This window comes from Nannospalax galili, unplaced genomic scaffold, assembly GCF_000622305.1.
Source record: "Nannospalax galili isolate Female #2095 unplaced genomic scaffold, S.galili_v1.0 scaffold321, whole genome shotgun sequence".
Lineage (NCBI taxonomy): Eukaryota > Metazoa > Chordata > Mammalia > Rodentia > Spalacidae > Nannospalax > Nannospalax galili.
Genome location: NW_008345972.1, coordinates 3,292,877 through 3,314,870, shown reverse-complemented (window position 1 = coordinate 3,314,870; position 21,994 = coordinate 3,292,877). Strand labels below are relative to the sequence as shown.

The 21,994-nt window shown below is 43.6% G+C and overlaps 1 protein-coding gene across 3 annotated transcripts in view; it reads left to right on the top strand.

Moving 5' to 3' along the window:
• The window catches only part of Pi4ka (phosphatidylinositol 4-kinase alpha), a 161,424-nt gene that overhangs the window by 99,679 nt on the left and 39,751 nt on the right, over positions 1–21,994 (top strand). For all 3 annotated transcript variants that reach the window (XM_029567858.1, XM_029567857.1, XM_008842235.3), the window contains 10 exons: positions 33–141; positions 580–716; positions 1,009–1,142; positions 2,248–2,330; positions 14,776–14,846; positions 14,924–15,048; positions 16,143–16,224; positions 16,499–16,582; positions 17,758–17,847; positions 19,797–19,916. In XM_029567858.1, coding sequence (XP_029423718.1) covers positions 33–141; positions 580–716; positions 1,009–1,142; positions 2,248–2,330; positions 14,776–14,846; positions 14,924–15,048; positions 16,143–16,224; positions 16,499–16,582; positions 17,758–17,847; positions 19,797–19,916 — 1,035 coding nt within the window. The remainder of the gene's footprint in view (positions 1–32; positions 142–579; positions 717–1,008; positions 1,143–2,247; positions 2,331–14,775; positions 14,847–14,923; positions 15,049–16,142; positions 16,225–16,498; positions 16,583–17,757; positions 17,848–19,796; positions 19,917–21,994) is intronic.

Here is a 21,994-nt window from a genome sequence, read left to right as displayed (position 1 = left end):
ATAACCTCTTTTCTCCCTTCCTTTCACATCAGCTCACCCGACGGTTACCGCCCATCAAGGAAGCTAAGCCTCGGCTACAGAAGCTTTTCCGGGACTTCTGGCTCTACTCTGTACTAATGGGATTCGCGGTAGAAGGCTCAGGTAGGAGGTGGTATCTCCCCCAGAGTGTGTAGCGGAAAACAAGATGAGTTCAGACTCCACCTTCTCAGGGTCTGAGTACATTTGACATGAGCTGCTGTGTCCCAGAGTGTTTATAAACATCACACTGAGTTTAGGGTACAGGAAATGTCATGTACCCATAGGAAAGATAGCAGACTTATTTCTCTGCCTCATTTTGGGGAAAATATCTCAAGGGACCCCGGGACTCTAGAAATTGCCAGAGTCAGTACCAGTGTAGAACTTCTTGAACTAAAATCCACCTCCCGTTTCTTTCTCTCTCTCTCTCTCTCTCTCTCTCTCTCTTTTGCTTCCCTCACCCACCATGCTGAGAATGGCACCCAGAGCCTTACCCATGCATGTTAGTCAGAGACTCAAGTGCTGATCTGTACCCCAGCCCTTATCTCACTCCCCCCCCACCAGGACTCTGGCCAGAAGAATGGTATGAAGGCGTCTGCGAAATAGCTACCAAGTCACCCCTGCTCACCTTTCCCAGCAAAGAACCCCTGCGATCAGTCCTCCAGTACAACTCGGCCATGAAAAACGACACGGTTACCCCTGTAAGGATTATCTTGTCACCTTTGCTAAACTGTCTAGAAAAAATTAGATCACCGGGCACTTTAATCCCATACTTGGGAGGCAGAGGCAGATGGATCTCTGTGAGTTCAAGGCCAGCCTGATCTACCTAGTGAGTTCCAGGACAGCTGAGGCTACAGGGAGATCCTGTCTCAAAAAAACAAAAAAATTAAAGTAGATCCTTTCAGTGTCTGCATATGCATGCTGCTGACCACTAGGACCCCTTTCTTCTAAGAAGGTAGCCTCACAAGCCTGTGTGTGTTTCTTTCCCTTCAGGCTGAACTGAGTGAGCTCCGAAGCACCATCATCAACTTGCTGGATCCTCCTCCTGAGGTGTCTGCCCTCATCAACAAGCTGGACTTTGCCATGTCTACCTATCTCTTGTCTGTGTATCGGCTAGAATACATGAGGTACATGAGCCTTCATTTCCACAAATATTCACATTGAAGCAGATTTTAAAATTTTGTGTCTTGCTAAACACGGGGCTTTTTCAACTCCTCCCAAGACCTGCAAGCATTAAAAAAAAAAAAAAAAAAAAAGCCAGGTGTGATGGCACATGTCTCCAATTCCACCTCTGGAAACAGAGGTAGGAGGATCTCTGAGTTCAAGGCTACCCTGATCTACACAGCAAGCTCCAGGCCTTCCAGAGCTGCATAGTGAGACCCTGGCTTAAAAAAAAAAAAAAAAGAAAGAAAAGAAAAATAGCAATAAAAAGCAAGATGGCTTAGTGGGCATAAGCACTTGCTGCTCTTGCAGAGGACTTACATTCAGTCCCTAGCAGCCGTGTCAGGCAACTCACAGCTGCCTATAACTCCAGCTCCAGGAAATCTGAAACTCACTGCTGGCCTCTGCAGGCACACACAAAGACACATAGACACACACACACACACACACACACACACACACACACACACGACATACATACACATAAACGAAAAAAAAAAAATTAAAGACAACAAACCAACCTCAAGAATTGCACAGAATATGCCAAAGGTAAAGAAGAATACAGGTTCTTCTTTCTTTGTCCTGAGCCCCTCATTCCTACTATTATTTCTCATTTTCCTTCTCAGAGTGTCCTCACATAGGCCAGTGTATGCCCTATACATAAATGTGCACACTGTCTTTAGGAAACCTACCAGTGGGACTGTGCTGTACCTACTTTTCTGTTCATTGTTCCTCTCCCTTAATAGGATGTCTTGGGTATCTTTCTGTCATTGTATGTACAGAGTACTTTGGGTAATAGTGATGTATCATCAAATGGGTGCTCTTTGACTTATCTCACCTGTCTTCTATTTGGACATTCAGATTACCTCTGTTTTGGGTAATGCAGGCAGCACTGTTATTAAGAATCCTCATTCATGTAGCCTTAAGATATGTCACTGCAGTGGAATTAGATGGTATGCATCACCCTGTAGCAAATCCAAATCAATGGTAAAGATGCTATTCTTTAAGCCACACCAGTTCTGATAGGACCTGGATTTTACAAAATTTATTTAAAGCTATTCTCCTTGTTAGGGTACTGCGCTCAACGGACCCTGATCGCTTCCAGGTAATGTTCTGCTACTTTGAGGATAAAGCTATTCAGAAGGACAAATCTGGTAAGCTTCTTATTTTGGTACTTTCATAATGAATTCAACTTGAATGGATAAAAAAAGAATATTTCCTGTTTTCTATTCACATAAAGAAAATAGTTTTATGAAGTTACATACACCATTGGAAATATTCTCATAAAATATATAATCTTAAAAGATATGGGCTGGCTGGACGTGGTAGCTCATGCCTTTAATCCCAGCACCCAGGAGCCAGAGTCAGGCAGACCTCTGTGAGTTTGAGGCCAGCCTGGTCTATATAGTGAGTTCCAGGCCACCTAGGGCTAGTGTCTCAAAAAAAGACCAACCCTCCCCGCCAACCATCAAAACACCCAAAAACACTTGTTGCTCTTCCAGAGGACCTGAGTTCAGTTCCCAGCACCTGTACTGGGCAGCTCATAACCACCTAAAATTCCAGCTCTACAGGATCTGACACCATCTTCTGGCCTTCAGCCATACTCCTACACACATGGAAGATACACAGACATACACATGTACACATAAATAAAAATCTGTTTTTTAAAAACTACTGTAGGATAGGGCTGGCAAGATGGCTTAGTAGCCCTACACTTGCCATCAAGCCCTACAACCTGAGTTTGATTCCTAGGACCCACATGATGGAAGAAGAGAGCTGATTCCATAAGTTGTCCTCTGACTGCCACGAGAGTCCTGTGACATGCATGCACAGCAAATTCTTACACACACACACACACACACACTCACACACACACAAATAATAAGTGTAGGAAAATAATACTGGAACTAGAGAGATGGCTCCATAGTTAAGAGCACTTTGTGCTCTTGCAGAGGACCTGGGTTCAGTTCCCAACACTCATATTGGGAAGCTCACAGCCACCTGAAGCTTCACCTTCAGGGGAATCTAACTCCTCTAGCCTCCATGGGCACCCCCACACACACACTTATCCATACCTATGCGTAGACACAACACATACTAAAAATAAAATAAATCTTTTTTTTTAATGCTGCAAGGTATCTGGGGATATAGTTCAGTTGGTAGAGTGCTTTCATAGCATTCATAAAGTCCCATGTTCAGTTCCCAGTGCCACATAAGTTTACCTGGTACGGTGTTATATACCTCTTATCCCAGCACTTGGTTATGGCGGCAGGAGGAACAAAAGTTCAAGGTTATTCTCAGCTACATAGAGAGTTTGAGGCCAGGGAAGAATACTTGAGAAGCTGTCTTAAAAAAAAAGAAAAAAAAAGAAAGGCTAAGTCTCCAACATTCAGGAGACACAGGGAGGTAGATCACTATGAGATCAAGTCTAGCCTAATCTATGTAAAAGAGGTCTAGGCCAGCTAGGGCTCTAGGGAGATCCCTGTCTCAAAAAAACTAAAATAAAATAAAATACTGGTAACTTATAACCCTAGCTACTTAGGAGGCTAAGGCAGGAAGATTGCAATTTTATGACTGTCTCCAAAGTAGAAAGATGGGGGGTGCCGAAGGGGCTGCCCAGTGAGCAAGAGTGTCTTGCTGTTGAGGACCTATGTTCAAATCCCCAACACTCCATAAAATCTGGGCATGGCATGTATACTCCAGTGTGGGACTGAAGCAAGCTGGTTATAGATCACTGGCCAGCCAGCCTAGCCAAAACGGCAAGCTTCATATGAAGTTCAGTGAAAGACCCTGTCTGAAAAAATAAAGTAATGAGTGATAGAGAAAAACACCCAATGTACTCCTCTGGCCTCTGTATGTGTACACACAGAAGTGTGCACTCCCCCCCACCCCACCACATACACACAAATATACAACACATCCACAGAAAGAGAGAGTCTGGGAATATAGCTTAATGGTAGAGGGTATGTATGAGGTCATAAATTCAATCCCCAGAACAACAAAAAAATTTTAATTCAATTTAATTTTAAAAACACATCTTTCTAGCTGGGCGTGGTGGCACACGCCTTTAACCCCAGCACTTGGGAGGCATAGGCAGGTGTGAGTTTGAGGCCACATAATTCCAGGACAGCTGAGGCTACAGGGAGACTCTGTCTCAAAAAGACAAAAAAAAAAAAAAAAAAAAAAAACCACATCTTTCTGTCTCTGCCACCACTGCAAGTGTTCCAATCAGGTACCCACTATCTGTGCTCAAGTGTGCTCCAGCACCCAGTCTTTGGTCCCTAATACCATCTTCTGCTGGAAAGACAACTGGTACTCCTGGGATGGTCCCTTAATTATCTGGAGCATCTTACTGTTGACAGAGAGCAGCCCTGTTTTTCAACATCAGGAGCAGGCTGAGGGGACCTCAAGGAACCAATTAAAGGGACTCTTAACTAGGCATGGTAGCACATGCCTTTAGTCCCAGCACTTGAAGGCAGAGGCAGGTGGATCTCTGTGAGTTCAAGGCCAGCCTGGTCTACCATAGTGGGTTCCAGGCCAGCTGGAGACCCTGTCTCAAAAAAGATCCAAAAAAGGGGACTCAGTGAACAAATTTCAATGTAAATATATAGTATTTTTATAGTTTTTGCCTAATTGAAGCAAGTTTAGCCAGGTGTGGTAGTACAAACCTTTAATTTTAGAACTCAGGAGGCAGAGGCAGGCAAAGTCTGTGAATTTGAGGCCAGCCTGGTCTACATAGCGAGTTTCACACCAGCTGGGGCTACAGCAAAAAAAAAAAAAAAAAAAAATGGGCTGGAGAGACTGCTCAGCGGTTAAGAGCACTGGCTGTTCTTGCAGAAGACTGGGGTACAAATCCCTGCACCCACATGGCAGCTAACAACCATTGGTAACTCCAGTTCCGTGGTGTCCGATGTCCTCTTCTATCTTCTGAGGACCCTGCATGACACAGATGCACTTACACACGTGTAGGCATAACACTCATACACATAAAATAAAAATAAATCATCTCTGTGAGTTCAGGGCCAGCCTGGTCTACACAGTGAGTTCCAGGACAGCTAGGGCTACAGGGAGACCCTGTCTCAAAAAGACCAAAAAAATAAATAAATAAAGAGATCAAAATAACCAACAATAGCAAAAGCCAGGCATGGTGGCACAGGCCTTTCATCCCAGCACTCAGAAGGCAGAGGTAGGCAGATCTCTGTAAGACTGAGGCCAGCTTGGTCTACATAGTGTTCCAGGCCCCTAGGACTACAAGGAGACCCCATCTCAAAAAGACAAAAAACAAACAAACAAACAAAAACATCAAAAAAAGAAAATATAAACAAAAAGAAGTTTAAATTATGAAAAGTGTGAATCATAATGATACTCAAACATAAGAAAGTTTAATATAAAAATGTAGAAGATGATTTCAAGTACAAAAGTTGGGAGTCTATATTAGAAGATTTACCTACTATTGTCCCTTATATAAAACAGCATAAAATTTGCATAGAACCTACATACATCCTCAGGTATGTTATATTAAATCATCTCTTTATTACCCAGCACAGTGGAAATACTGTGTAAATGTATTGTTATAACATTTTATTTAAGGACTAATGACAAGGGAAAAACTTACACATGATCAGCACAGATGTAGTCTTTTTTCAATGTTACCTTTGATCTGTGGTTGATTGATTTCTTAGGTATAGGATCCATAGAAACAGAGGGCCAATTGTATATATAAGGCTGGTTTCTCCCAGTAAATCTTTCTGGAAACATGTTGTTTCTCTTTGCATAAACAGGAAAAAGGAAACAGTAGGAAAGAACCACGCACTCCCAAAAAGGTCTAGTACCAGTGATAGCGGAGCTGGTCACTCCTGGTCTTGTGGTAATAAAATAGACAAGGCACCCACTGGCTGATGGATAGAAGAATCCCACAGAATAGCCAGTTAAAGGTGCTTCATGAGAACAGGCATAGTGGTTCACACCTGTAATCCCTGGAGATAGAGGCAAGAGGATCTGGAATTCAAAGCCAGCCTGGTCTACATTGTGACGCTTTGTCTCAAAAAAACCAAAGGCTGGGCCTGGCATGGTAGTGCACACCATTAATCCCAGGAGGCAGAAGCAGGTGGATCTCTGTGAGATCTAGGCCAGCCTGAGCTACATGGCTAGTTCCAGGCCAGCAACGGCTACAGGGAGACCTTGTCTCAAAAAGCTCCCTCCCTCTCAAAAAACAAAACAAAACAAAACCAAAAAAGGCTAGCTGGGCATAGTAATACACACCATTAATCCCAGCACTTGGGAAGCAGAGGTAGAAGGATCTGCATGAGTTCTAGACCAGCCTGGTCTACATAGTGAGTTTGGTGAGACCTTGTCTTAAAAAATAAAAAGGAGGGGCTAGAGAGATGGCTCAGTGGTTAAGAACACTGTTCTTGTAGAAGACTTGGGTTCAAATCCCAGCACCCACATGGCAGCTAACAACTGTCCTTAATTCCAGTTCCAGGGGATCCCACGACCTCTTCTGTCCTCTGTGGGCATTGCACGACACAGGTGCACTTACATATGTGCAGGTGATACACTCATACACATAAAATAAAAATAATAAATAAAAAAAAATCTTTTTTGGTCTTTTTGAGACAGGGTCTCCTTGTAGCACCAGCTGTCCTGGAACTCCCTATGTAGACCAGGCTGGCCTTGAACTCACAGAGATCCTCCTGCCTCTTAACTCCCAAGTGCTGGGATTAAAGGCGTGCACCACCACGCCCATCGATAAATAAAATATTTTTAAAAAAATAAAAATAAAAAGGAAAGAGGGGGCTGGAGAGATGGCTCAGCAGTTAAGAACACTGGTTGTTCTTGCAGAAGACCCGCGTTTGAATCCCAGCACCCACACGGCAGCTAACAACTATCTGTAACTCCAGTTCCAGGGGATCCAATAGCCTCTTCTATCCTCTGCGGGCATTACAGGACAGGGGTGCACTTACCTACATACAGGTATAACACTCATACACATAAAAATTAAAAAAATAGCTGGTTGTGGTGCTGTCCGCCCTTAATCCCAGCACTCAGGAGGCAGAGGCAGGTGGATCTCTGTGAGTTCAAGGCCAGCCTGGTCCCCATTGTGAATCCAGGTCAGCTGGGACTACAGGGAGACCCTGTCTCAATAAGACCAAAAATAAAATTAAATAAATAAATAAATATTTTTTAAAAAATAAAAAGGAAAGAAAGAAAAGAGGACTGGGTAATGAAAGTAATTACTTGGCTAGCATGTGCAAGGGCCTTGGTTCTGTTCCTCGCATCACAAAATAAAAAGGTGCTCCATGAGCCAAGACCTTCGTGAAGAGCTGACTACAGGACATCCATCATCATGAGGGTCTTTCTTCATACCTTGGTAGAAAAAGAACCCTGTGTTACACCAGGTGTGGGCCAGGGCCTGCATTATGTCTAGAAATTTCTTAGTATATGGAAATCTGTACAAAGCACAGCATGTCCTTGGACCCTGAGTGTATCAAGGGCCTCAGCTGTCACATATCCCAGATAAGATTGACTAAACTCCTAGAAAGACAGAAAAATAATGTAAACTCTAGGAAAGTATAAAATGTTAGTGTTAGCTGAATGTGGAGGTATACACCTATAATCCCAGCTACTTGAGAAACAGAGGCAGGAGAATGACAGATTCAAGGTCATTCAGAGCTACTAGTGAAACCTTGTCTCAAAAGAGTAGACTGAGGAGATGGCTCAGGTGGTAAAAATCTGTCACATAAGCTTGAAGACTTGAGTCCAGGTGTAGTGATATGCATCTAACTGTAGCACTGAGAGGGCTGAGAGTGGCAGATCCCCAGAGAACCCTGGCCAGCAATTCTAACCAATCCACGATCTCTAGATTCAGTGAGAGACTCTGTCTCAAAAAATTAGGTGGAGCTAGCAAGATGACTGAACAAGTAAAGGTACTTTCCAGAGTTATCCTCTGACCTCCACAAATATTCTGTGGCACATGCACCCACTCACATACACACACACATTAAATAAATAAGTACATAAATGAATAGGTATAATTAAAGTTTTCTGAATAAAGTAGAGAGCCTGTCTGACCTCCATACATGCACATGCATACCCACCCATGCACACACAGGCAATATTACCACACATACACTTCACATAAATATTTAATTATAATCATGTTTAAACATGCAAAGGAATTTAGTAGAATTCACAGATTTTGATTTGTGTGTTGATAAAGTCTTTTGAGGCATATTGATTGACAGATTTACTTAACATTAACAAATTTTAGCTGGGTGTGGTGGCGCATGCCTTTAATCCCAGCACTGGGAAGGCAGAGGCAGGTGGATTTCTGTGAGTTCAAGGCCAAGGCCAGCCTGGTCTACAAGGTGAGTTCCAGGCCAGCTGGGGCTACAGAGAGACCCCCATCTCAAAAAGACCAAAAAGAAAAAAAAAGATTAGCAAATTTTTCCAGGTATGGTGGCACACACCTTTAATCCCAGCACTCAGGAGGCAAAGGCAGGTGGATCTCTGTGAGATTGAGGCTAGCCTGGTCTACATATTGAGTTACAAGCCAGCCAGGGCTACAGGGAGACCCTGTCTCAAAACTCAAAGAAAAAAAAAGATTAACAAATTTAGTGTCAGGTGTCAGTAGTAAAGTACAACTCTTAAGCAGCCTTTTCCCTGCTGGAAGCCACTGACACATTGATGGGTCTTTCAACTTGTTCTTGGCAGTAGAGAGCTCATCCCCCTGTTTTTATTTTTATTTTTTATTTTATGGAGCTGAGGACCAAACCCAGGGCCTTGTGCTTGCTAGGCAAGTGCTCTACCACTGAGCTAAATCCCCAACCCCTTTATTTTGTTTTAAAATTGGTGCTTAAAGAAACTTTTTAAAAATTTTTTGTGTATAAATGTTTTGCCTGCATGTATGTAGCTGCTGTGTGTGCAATGCCCATGGAGGCCAGAAGAGGGCGTCAGATGCCCTGGAACTATAGATGGTTGTTAGCCACCATGTAGGTGCTGGGAACCAAACCTAAGTCCTCTGCAAAAGCAGCCAGTGCTCTTAACCACAGAGTCATCTCTCCAGTCCCTTGATTTTTTTTTTTTTTTTTTGGTCTTTTTTGAGACAGGGTCTCCCTGTAGCACCAGCTGTCCTGGAACTCACTATGTAGACCAGGCTGGACTCAAATTCACAAAGATCCTCCTGCCTCTGCCTCCCAAGTGCTGGGATTAAAGGCGTGCACCACCACGCCAGGCCCAAGATTGTTTTTTAAGTCACTAAGGGTAAGGGATGTGGCTCAAGTGTAGAACATTTGCAAAGCAAATGTAAGTCCCTAGGTTCAGTTCTCAGCTCTGCAAAAAATTAAGGTAAGAAATATAGGAGGATATTAAGAACTGACTGAAAAAATGAGGGTGTGGATTTGCTTTTACAGCTGTCAGTCAGTGAGGTGAGGTTAGGCAGGAAGAAATGATGCAGGGGTCAGATGTTCTCTCTGCTACCAGAAGGGGAAGAAAGATTGGAGTGCATGAAGATTCTTTTCAAGGCCAGGGCTGAAAGATACAGGTACTTTCTGCAAAGGAAGCCTCTTCCAGGACAGGTGTAAGGTACAGGAGAGATGGGGACATTCTCAGGGGTCATATGTACATGCCTGAGGACCACTTGGGGGTAGGTCCACATCTGCTACCCACTAAGCTGTTCAGTGATTCACACTCCTTATTATCTGCCCAGTATTTGTGTAGCAACTATTTGTATTAAGCTTTGTGTGAAAGAGTTGACTCATCCTGAGACTCTTCTAGGTGGGTGAATAAGCAACAACAACAAAAAAGCAAAACTACCAATCTCTGAAGACCTAAGAATCCAGCACACTTTGCCCACTTCTTAGAAAATATGTACAGATGGAATCAGACCTCATCCATCTGAAGCTAAATGTCTTATTTGCCCATCTCTCTGAACTGGTTTTCTCTTCTGTGCCATCAGGGGAAATTAAATGCCACTAGGGATGGAATAATTGATTCTTAGCATGCTCTACATTTTCACAGGACCCTGTCCTCTTGCACATGACTTCAAATTGATTATTTTGGTTGTGAACATGATACTTAAGTTAAACTTATGTCCTAGTTTGTTTCTTCATTGCTATGACAAATACTCTGACCAAAACCAACTTGAGGAAGAAAGGGTTTATTCAGGTTATATCTCCCGGCCACAGTTCATCAGGGAGCCCAAGGTAGGAACTCAGGGGAGGAACCTGGAGGCAGGAGCTGGAGCACAGGCCATGGAGGAATGCTGCTTACTGGCTTGCTCCTTGTCCCCTGCTCAGCCTGCTTTCTTATGTTACACAGGCCCACCTGCCCAGGGGTGACACCACCCACAGTGGGCTGGGCTCTCCCACATCACTCATCAATCAAGAAGATGCCCCACAGACATGGCCACAGGCCAGTTCTATGGAGGAAATTCCTCAGTTGAGGCTCCCTCAGCCCAGGTGTGTCAAGTTGACACTAAAGCTGTCCAGCACAGCTTATAAGAGTACAACTAAAGAGTTTAGTTCCTTCTTCTGCTGAGAAGGGAATGTCTCAGGAGGCATGTATTCTGAATTTTTAGAACCAACCAGAATCCCATAATGGGATTATAGGCAGGCTATCATGCCCACCTCATATTACTTGAGCGCTGGAGATCTAAACTCTGGTCCTCATACTTGCTCTGCAAGCTCTTTTACTGAGCTCTACTTTTACTGACTGAAGTCTTGAGATCCTGTCACAGTGAGGAGGAGGAAGGGAGGGGACAGAAGATAGAACTCTATCAACCCTTGGACATCTGTCAAGGACCACAGTAGTACTCACTTTTCATATTACTGTAAGTTGTTATGGGGCCCATTCACCCAAGGTCTTTGGCTCCTTGTTGAGCCCAGGAAAATAAAGCTTACAACACCTACCTAGGCTCTTTACTTGTTGAACTATCTAAAAGGCACTGGATAGAAGGACAATGTGATAGTTTTAATTGTCAGCCTGACACAACGTAGACTCCTCTGGGAAGAGAGTCTCAGTGAGGGATTGTCCAGAGCAAGTTGTTGGCCTATGGGCATGTTGAGGGGTGGGAAAAAGTATCTTGATTGTTTTACTTGATTTGGGAAGAACCAGCCTGAAAGTGGCCTTTTCCCAAGGTTTGGGCCCAGGATTGTGTAAGAGTAGAGAAAGCTAGCTGATTACTAAGCTGGCATGCAATCTTCTTTCTCTGCTCTTGACTATAAATGTTGAGTGATCAGCTGTCTCTAACATCTGCCACTGTCACTTCCCTACAGTGATGGACTATAAACTAGAATTGTGAGCTGAAAGTAAATCCTTCCTCTTCAAGATTGTTTTTTATCAAGATATTTTATCATAGCAACAGAAATGAAACTAGAGCAGTATTAGGGAACACCAAGTAGCATTCTCTCTCTCTCTCTCTCTCTCTCTCTCTCTCTCTCTCTCTCTCTGTGTGTGTGTGTGTGTGTGTGTGTGTGTGTGTGTGTGTGTGTTTCATGAAGGCCAGAGGTCAACATCAGGTGTCTTTCTTTATTACTGTCCACCTCAGTTTTGAAGAAGAGGCCTCTCACTGAACCTAGAGCTCACCTATTCCACTAGACTGCCTGCCTAGCAGACTCCATAGAGCCTCCTGTCCTTCCCAGCCTAGAATTACAAGTGTATGCCACCCTGTACAGTTTTTTATGACTCCTAGGATACGAACTCAGGTCCTCATGCTTACACAGCAAGCCCTTTACCAACCTAGGCATCTTCCCAGTTCTTTCATCCTTACTGCAATTATCACTACATTCTGTTGCTTTCTAAACCTATTTTGTACCCCTGTGACAGTGAACATACCTCATGCTCTGACTTGATTTCTAAATGCCATGCTCCATTAACATGAACTGTAGCTGCATGGAGAAATGGTTGATTCCAGAGCTAATTTAAGGAGAATATTGGGGCTGGAGAGATGGCTCAGCAATTAAGAACACTGGCTGTTCTTGCAGAAGACCCGGGTTTGATTCCCAGCACCCACATGGCTGCTAACAACTGTCTGTAACTCCAGTCCCAGGGGATCCGACAGCCTCTTCTGCCCTCTGAGGGCATTGCACAGCGCAGATGCTCCCACATACATGCAGGCATAACACTCATATGCATAAAATAAAAATAATAAATATTTTTTTAAAAAAAGGAGAATATAAGTCTACAGTACTTTGTAGAGCCCTCATCTAAAATGCTTGAGACTAGAAGTGTTTCAGATTTCACAGTTATTTTGTGTTTTAGAATATTTGCTTAGAGGCTGGGTATGGTGGCACACAACTTTAATCTCAGCACTCGGGAGGTGGAAGCAGCTGGATCTCTATGAGTTTAAGGCCAGCCTGGTCTACTTAGTGAGTTTCAGGCTAGCAGGAGTACAGGGAGACCCCCATCTCAAAAAAAGACAAAAAAAAAAAAAAGAATATTTACTTAGATTGTATTGGTTAAATATGTCTAATCAAAAATATGAAATTTAGCCAGGTGTGGTGTGCACACATGCATGTACACACACATTTATATATATGAAGTGTGAAACTGTTTGGGGTTTGGTTTTGGTTTTAAAACAGAGTCTCGCCGGGTGTGGTGGCGCATGCCTTTAATCCCAGCACTTGGGAGGCAAAGGCAGGCTGATCTCTGTGACTTCAAGGCCAGCCTGGTCTACATAGTGAGTTCCAGGACAGCTGGGGCTACAGAGTCTCATGTAGGTCAGGCTGAGCTTGAACTTGTGGTCCTGTCTCTACCTCTTAAGTGGTGAGATTGCAGATGTTATCTGCAATGACAGGCTCTGAAATCTGGGAAGTTTTTAAACATCATGTCAGCCCCTTAAAAGTTTCCAATTTTGAAGAATTTCATAGTGTGTGTGTGTGTGTGTGTGTGTGTGTGTGTGTGTGTGTGTGTGTGTATCAAACCCAGGACCTCAAATGTGCTAGGCATGTACTCTACCACTGAGCCCACATCTCTGATTTTCAATTTTCAGATTAGAGGTGATCAACCTGTATGGGGAAATAAGGATATGCTAAAAAAGAGTGGTAAGCAACGGAAGACAAAAGAAAAATCTTGAGGAAGAGAGCACAGAGCCAACCTGATAGCTCCCAGTGGCCACAACTGGAAGAGTCTGAACAGTAACAGGATCAGATTATAAAGTCATGAGTCTATACTGAAGAATATAGAAAATCCCTATGGGCAGCCATAGTACTTAATGCAGGCAGAATCCATTGAGGGAAGGATGCTAAAATTCAGAAATTTTTTATTATTTTTATTTATTATTTTTATTTTTTTAATATTTTATTATTTTGATTTTTATGTGTATGAGTGTATTGCCTGCATGTAGGTAAGTGCACACGTGTCATGCAGTGCCTACAAGGACAGAAAAGGCCATCGGATCCCCCTGGAACTGGAGTTAGGGACCGTTGTTAGCTGCCATGTGGGTGCTGGGATTCGAACCCAGGTCTTCTGCAAGAACAACCAGTGTTCTTAACCACTGAGCCATCTCTCCAGCCCCTATTATTTTTATTTTTTATGTATATGAATGTATTGCCCACATGCATGTAAGTGCACCCCTGTCATGCAGTGCCCTCAGAGGACAGATGAGGGGGTCAGACCCACTGGAACTGGAGTTATGGACAGTTGTTAGCCACCATGTAGGTACTGGGATTTGAACCCAGGTTATCTGGAAGAGCATCTAGTGCTCTTAACCACTGAACCATCTCTCCAGCCCAAAATTTAGAAAATTTTAAAAAGAAATTGGATGTCTGCATAATTTCAAAGTATCTTCCTCCCAAGATTTGTCATTTACTGTGATGGTTTTAACTCTCACCTACTAGTCTTCTTCACAAGGGTACTTAGTTCCTCAGCTTAAAGTATGAGTATTGTAAACATGAAAAGGGAAAAATAGTCACTCAAATCAAATGATGGTTGTCATTTCAGAAGTGACAAGAGCTGTATTTCTCTGGCATGAATAGACAAGAAGAGCACATTAGCCAGGCATGGTAGAATACACTTGTAATCCCAGCACCCTGGGGTAAGAATATTACCTCAAGTTCATGTCTAGCCTGAGCTACACAGTGATTAGCAGGCCAGCCAGACCATGTCTCAAGAAATCAGGGAAAGAAAAAAGAAAAGTGTATCACCTCTGGTATTCCTTCCAAATCCTCCAAATCCCAGCCTAATTAGATAGCTAAATTGAGGAACCTCTGTAAAATACCTGTGTCCTTCAAGTGTCAAGGTCATGAAGTTCAGGACCAGACTGAGGAATCAAAACACTTAGAGACCAGGAGACTTGAGAAAATGCTATATGGTATCCAAGATTAGTTCCTGGACCAGAAAAGGGACATGAATGGGAGAATTAGGGAAGTCCAGGTAAAGGCTGACGTTCAGGAGATAATGTTAATGTCAACGTCCATTTCTTAGTTTTGACAAATGCAGTCAGTTTATAGCAGATGTTAGTGTCCCAGGAAGCCAGGGAAGATATGCAAGAACTATGTGCCTCTTTTCAATTCTGTGAGCTTGAGATTGTTTCAAAAGAAAATATTTGGAAACAGCTGACATTGGTACCTCTGATCTCTGGAAACCACCCTCTCATTTCAGGAATGATGCAGTGTGTGATTGCTGTTGCTGACAAAGTATTTGATGCCTTCCTGAACATGATGGCAGATAAAGTAAGCTTCATCAGAGCTTGAGTATGGGCTTGCTAGAGGCACACAAGGGCCCTACGGCACCTGTCTTCTGACTCTAGGCTAAGACCAAGGAGAATGAAGAGGAGCTAGAGCGGCATGCCCAGTTTCTGCTGGTGAACTTCAATCACATTCACAAGAGAATCAGGAGGGTAGCCGACAAGTACCTGTCTGGTCTTGTGGATAAGTAAGTTTCATTACCATCTAATGCTTTGTTTATATGTGAATAAATGTTTGTAGTTTGGAACACAGGATAATTATCATTACATTAGCCAAAAAGTAACAGTGAAGCCAGGTGTAGTGGTAAATCTCTGTGAGTTTTAGGCCAGCCAGAGCTACATAATAAAATCTTGTCTCAAAAAAATAAGAACAAAAACTCAAAGATGATGCAGCCTCCCCAAAAATGTCAGTGAGTTTTCTGCAGCCTGCCTGCACTTTAGTCTAGAAACTTGTTTATTCTGAGACATTGGTATCTCTTCAAATAATTTGACAAGACAGCACATAATCTCCTAGTCCAGATCCTAGCCAGAAGTTCCCAAGTAGAATCGGTATCCTATGAGTTTCTCAGAACAAAAGCCCACATTTGCTCTTGCCCACTATTTATGTGAAAGACAAGGCAGTCTTAGAGCATGGCACTATGCTGAGACCCCCTTGGAAGATGGGCTGGGATGTCCTCTCTGAAGTGTAAATGCCAAAGGCAGCAGATACACACAAGCTGCCTACAGATCCCCAAGAACATGCAGGGGTTCTAGAGCCTGCCAGAGGCAACATGCCTGGTCCAGGCAGTTGTACCATCTGAGGGTGGGTCAGGAGCCAGCCAGGAACCTTGAGAAGAGGCCTAGCACAAGTGGTATGCATCTAAGCCAGGCCCCTGAATAGTGAGCCTCAAGTAAGATTAGAGCTGCACAAAGACACTTTCTTTCACCCCTAGAGTCACCAGAGCCCATGACCTATTGCTTTCCAGGATAAGGCAGCAGCTTCTCTTTATTTCAGGGTAATATTTGTGCTATAATATGAAAAATATTAGGGAGCTCCCATCGAAAAATTAGAATTGCTTTGATCAGGAGAATGTGTAGCCTGTGTCTGACCTGAGGGGTGGGACAGGCTGAGCCTGGAGAGCATTTCTGACCAAGCACCACACACCTCACTTGGAGAGGATAGGAAGGTTAAATGCCATGCCTCAGGGAGCTCAGGCTGGTGCAGAAGAAGGCAGTAGAGGTGGACAGGGTAGGTTCCTGGGAAGCTCATCTCCTCATCCTTGACAGCCTTCTCTTGGTACAGGTTTCCACACTTACTCTGGAGTGGGACGGTCCTGAAAACCATGCTAGACATTCTGCAGACCCTGTCACTATCACTAAGTGCCGTGAGTGTTTCAGTTACTTGGATCTGGCTAACAAACCAGCCATCTACTATGTGTTGTAATGATGCGTTCCTCCACTGATACCCCTCAGCCTGAGCCTAACTTACGCTACAAATGGTGGATGGAGTGGGTATCCAAATTGTACCCTGATGTCTCCCACTAACCTACAGGAAGTCCATGTGGGATATGTGGTAGAAAGGGTTGCAGACACACTGTTCCTTGTGTCAGATACTTGGCAGAAGCCAAGATGACTTAGAAGGATTCTCTATGCTTCCAGGATATTCATAAGGATCAGCCTTACTATGACATCCCTGATGCCCCATATCGGATCACGGTTCCTGATACCTATGAAGCCCGGGAGGTAGGCCTCATCTGGTCATCTGAATTGAGGGCCATTTTCTCTTCTGTTCTCTGAGTGTGTCAGGACAGATGCTCCAACATATATTAAGTCCCTCAGTCCCCAGAAGTTAAAGGTCTGGGTACTGTTCTAATGTAAGGACGTGATTTTGGATCCCACTGCAAAGAGAACACCTGAATCACCCAAACCTGCCTGTCTTCCAGGCCTGTGCTCTCCACTTAAGCACCCTGATTCTGCTACATTCCTGCTTTAGTTGCCAAAGATATCTCCAGCTCTGAGTCACCTACTAGCCCCTCAGATACACACTGAGCAAGCATGATTTTCAGAGTTCACTACTCTGAGGCATGCCCACTTTCTCAGTATAGAATAGACTGACAGATTTTGGTTTTGCCATACCCTGGCCAATTGGGCAGAATACATAGCCCCAGATGAGGAAGATGTGCTGATAGCTACTGCTGCAGAGGACCGAAGGGAGGCAAGATTCAGTACTCCTCCAGCCTAGCTCAGGCCTCCCAGCAGGACAAGCTGTTAGTAGGAAGAATCCCACACATAGTGATGTGGCACCTGTGAGGATTTTTTTCCATGTGGAACATGTCTTCTACTTTAGTCACTGACTTGGGCCACGTTGCACAGTGGCCCTAAGATTTGTTATTTATGTAGATTCTGCCTCACAGCCTTATATAAGAACTACAGACCATAGTGTGTGCAGAACACCTGTCCTCTGGAGCTTTGGTATCGGTACATGGTCACTGATGAAGCTTCCATATCCAGTACCATGGACCGCATGGCTGAAGGAAAGAAATTTCCTTACAGTTCTGAGGATGAGAAGTCCAAGATCAAGTGCTGACAGGGTGGATTCTTCTTCTGTCACTCTTTAGCATATAGATGGCTACCTTCTCACTGTGTTCTCAAATGGTCATCCCTATGTATGTTCCTAGTATGTCCACATTTCTTTTGTGTATAATTATACCCACCGCATTAGGTTAGGGCCCACCCCAATAGCCTTCTAATTTAATCACCTCTTTAAAAGCCATATCCAAATGCAGCCTCATTCTGAAGTTCTGAGTATCAGAGCTTCAACAGTAAGATTTGCAGAAAGACATCTGCCCATGACCATCTCTATAACAACCTAGATAAGTTGACCTTGTGTTGTTGAAAAGCATCTCCCCCACTTTCAGAGCATCGTGAAAGATTTTGCTGCACGCTGTGGGATGATCCTACAGGAGGCCATGAAGTGGGCACCCACAGTCACCAAGTCCCACCTACAGGTACTTTCTCCACACCATTAAAAAACGATCTCAGTAAGTTCCTTTGAGCTATCCAATGAGCGTTTACACACAAAGAAATAAAAAACAAAAGTGTGAATAAACATAAACCATAAACATTAGTCTAGAGCCTAATGTTGGGACTGTTCTGTTGGAAGCACTTTGAGAGGTAATTATGCTAAATCAGGAAAATGGGCCTGGACTTGACCACTACACTAGGTATGGTGTTAGAGTTATGGGAGGACTTGGCTGCTTGCAAGATGAGCTGGGACAATATAAGGGGTAGGCAAGCTGCCCAAAAGCCAGCAACAGTATCTCCAGACACTATGCGTTCTGGGCTTTGATGGGGGCTGGTGAGCAAAGAGAGAATCAGAGACTTGAGTCCCAGTAAAGCTCTGTCTAGGCTACATATAGCTATATCTGAGTCTTTTCAGACAAAAGTGCTGGCACCCAAACATGGATGGCTGAGATATGAGCCATTGTTTTAAAGATGGCCAAGCAGAAAGAACAAAAATGCCACAGTATGTGGAAGGAAAGAGTTGCCTTGGAATAGATCAAAGATGAAAAGAATGTCACTGGAAGGATTCTGGGTTAGCAGAGAGTAGGCATGTTAACAGAAGCCTACAAACTGACCTCAGTAAAATTTTTCAAGGAGAAACCATTTCAAAAATATTCCTGTTTATGAAGTCCAGGAAGGGTAGAACAGCTGGCCCTGAAAAACTTGGAGGCAGTTTGAAAAATGCATCAAGCAAGAATCCATGTCTTGTGCCAGGGTTGCTGTGAGGTTCTTCCTTTCACAAAGGGGCTGAGCAGCAAGGATCGACCCACAGAGGGAAAGACCAGATGGAACCTATATAGGGTAGATCCATACACTAAGCTGTTCAAAGCCAGGCCTAGTTACTAAAAGCCACCATCTAATACCTTGTAGTTTTCAAATTTGCAATCTGGAACTCTTCAGACTGGTAGTTTCTCAAATTGTTAATGTTTGAGAAATACCTGATTTCCTTTGTGTCATGTAGAAGAAAAGAGCCACGGCAACCAAAGCTTCAGGCTAAAGGAAGCAAGACTTCTTTACTGCCTAAAAGGTTTCAGGAAACAAGAAGGGGGGCAGGAGAGAGAACAGGATCTTAATATCTCTACTAGGCATATCTGATGATCCCTTCCACCTTCCCCCAGCAATCCATCTGAACCCTCGCTCTATGCAGCTCTCATTGACCAGCATCACTCTGCCCCTCCTGCTCCTAGCTTCAGCCTTCCCAGGTCTTCCTCAGTGCCCACCAAAGTGTTCCAACTTCTTAGCAAATCTGCTTTGGTGTACTTGCTTTTTAAACTTAACCATTAGCTAGTCCCCTTCACTAAGAGTCTGTGGATGGATTCCTACAGCTACTGAAGCCCCCTAAATTAATTGGTGACATGTATGTATGTATCCATATGTATTGTGTTCCTGCTCCTGTGGTGTTGAGATCATGTTGAGACCTCCTTTCCTCCTCTGGCTCTGCCAGGTATCCCCTTGCCCTAGTGCCCACCTCCTGGCCAGCTGACAGGATCAGGTACTTGTTCCGAGCTCCCAGTATCCATCACACCCATCCGTTGATAGCAGTAGCAGAACAGAGGTCTGCATATGGACTCCATAATTCTTACATATTGATAGCTGACCTGGGGCTTTGCAACTTGTTTTCCAGTACCTGGCAGAGCACTTGGCAGATTTTCAATAAAGAACTGTCCCACCACACCTACTATGTGACAGCCACTCTGAGAACAGGGCCACATTCTCATTTGTAAATGAATAGCAGTCAGTCAAAGAAGGGCTTGACCTTACTGATGGTCCCACAGCTAGCAAATGAACGTAGACTGAGCACTGAAACCTGGTATTTGCTCTGTTGCTATATACTTTATTTGTGGAGTTTTATCTTTCCCTTTAAATGAAGTAGCTTATTTTCTTCCTATTTTAGGAATATCTGAACAAACATCAGAACTGGGTGTCAGGATTGTCCCAGCACACAGGGCTGGCCATGGCCACTGAGAGCATCCTTCACTTCGCCGGCTATAACAAGCAGAACACAACTCTTGGGGTATGTGCAAATGTCCTGTGGAACAGTGAGCCCTTAAGTCATGAGAGCGACATTGTAGGGAAAGGACTCAACTTATATGTAGCTTTTCATGGAAGACCCCTCAGCATACATATCCTATACATGTGGGGTCGGGAACATGATATGTCTGTTGACAGAAAGGAATCTCATGACCCCCAGGTCCAAAAGAGTTGACTACCCAAACAGGCATTTTTATTGTGCTTATGTTTTAAATACGTAGAGAATGAAGAAACTGGCCTCTCTCATACATATACAGCATCGTGTCATAGTCATGTTTATTCAGAACATTCACTAAACTTCTTCATGCTTCTGTTCCCTGCAGGTGGTAAATAAAGTACACACATGCGCCCACAGTGTCATCTTGTTTGAGGTTAATTTAGAGGGCAGTAGGTTCAAAAGCAGTACTTTCAGAGTTAAATGAAATCCAAGATTTAAGTTAGGATCAGAACAGGCTGTTGCACCTGGTGATGAGACTAGCCTTGCAACATTGTGGTTGTGTTTAGTTCACATGCCTAGCCCTCCTCCTTTAAGACTTGGTTGGTTAATCTGAACTGGAATATATACAGCCATGTATGCTGTTTGTGTTCAACCTTCTGAGTGGGGTAAATGGGATGTAATGTGTGTTATGTGGAAGCACAGAGGCAAGGCACCAGGAGGAAGGACAGCAGGACTTCATCACCAGGCAAGATGGGAGGACCTGGTGCACAGGCCCAAGTGCCTCTAGCCTGGGAGAAAAGGACGGTGCTTGAGGTCACTGAACTCTCTGTGAAGACATTGACCTTGGCAAATATGGTCAGCTGAACCATGCACAGCCAGCCAGTCTTCCTGCTCTGATAGTACAGTAGGATTGTCAGCAGTTGGTGATAGAGACACAGCTCTACACTGCTACCCTAATCAGTCTTAAGCGTTCCCCTAGACTATTAGGTATTCAGCTCAGGCAAAACTGGAATTTGCGGCTTGATGCTGAAAACAATTTCAGGACTAACCAGTATAATTGAAGCAGTTAGAAATTTTTAAAGGATGTTCTAATATAGGCTTAAGCAGGAGGTTCTCAGAAGAAAGTAAGATATAACCAAATAGGGTATGTGCTTCCCAAGGGGGAGCAGGGGAAGTAAGATGCACTTAAGTATAGGTAAGGGCTCCTCAAAGAAGAGTAAGCAGTTGTCTTAGCATTAGCCATATATGCCATTTTGATGACTCTCAAGTTATATTTCAAAAGGTTGCTAACAGACTTTCTCCCCTTTTCTCATTTGTTACCTGAGATAAGTGAGGTGACTCCCAGAGATACCTCGGATGGAATCATTTGATAAAGTAAAACCAGAAGTCAGTAGGGTTGAAATCTCTGGTGAGATTCCTAGGAAATTATAGGTTTGTAGCTGGGAAGTAAAAAGGGCTTCAAACAGTTGTTAATTTGTGAAGTTTTGGGTTTTTTTTAACTTTTTAAAAAATTTTATTATTTTTATTTTATGTGTATGCGTGTATTGCCTACATGTAGGTAAGTGCACCTGTGTTGTCAATGCCCTTGGAGGTCAAAAGAGGCTGTCAGATCCCCTGGGACTGGAGTTACAGACAGTTGTTAGGTGCCATGTGGGTACTGGGATTCAAACCCTTCTACAAGAACAACAAGTGTTCTTAACTGCTCAGCCATCTCTCTAGCCCCAATTTTGTGAAGTTTTTAACACTTTTATTTATGCATATGTATATTTTTCTGTGTGTGTATATGTGTACATGCATGGAGGTGCTTACAGAAGCCAAAAGAAGGTATCATTCCCTAGAGCTAGAGTTAACAGGCAGTTGGTGAGCTTCCTGGTGTGGGCATCCGACATCCTCTTCTAAACTCATGTATCATACATTCACATATATACACATAAATAAAATCCAAAAGAAAAATATTGTGTTAAAAAGTATGTGATAAAGCCAGGCATGGTGGTGCACACCTTTAATCCCAGCACTTGGGAGGCAGAGGCAGGCGGATCTCTGTGAGTTCAAGGCCAGCTTGGTCTACATAGTGAGTTCCAGGACAACTGGGGCTACAGGGAGACCCTGTCTCAAAAAGACCA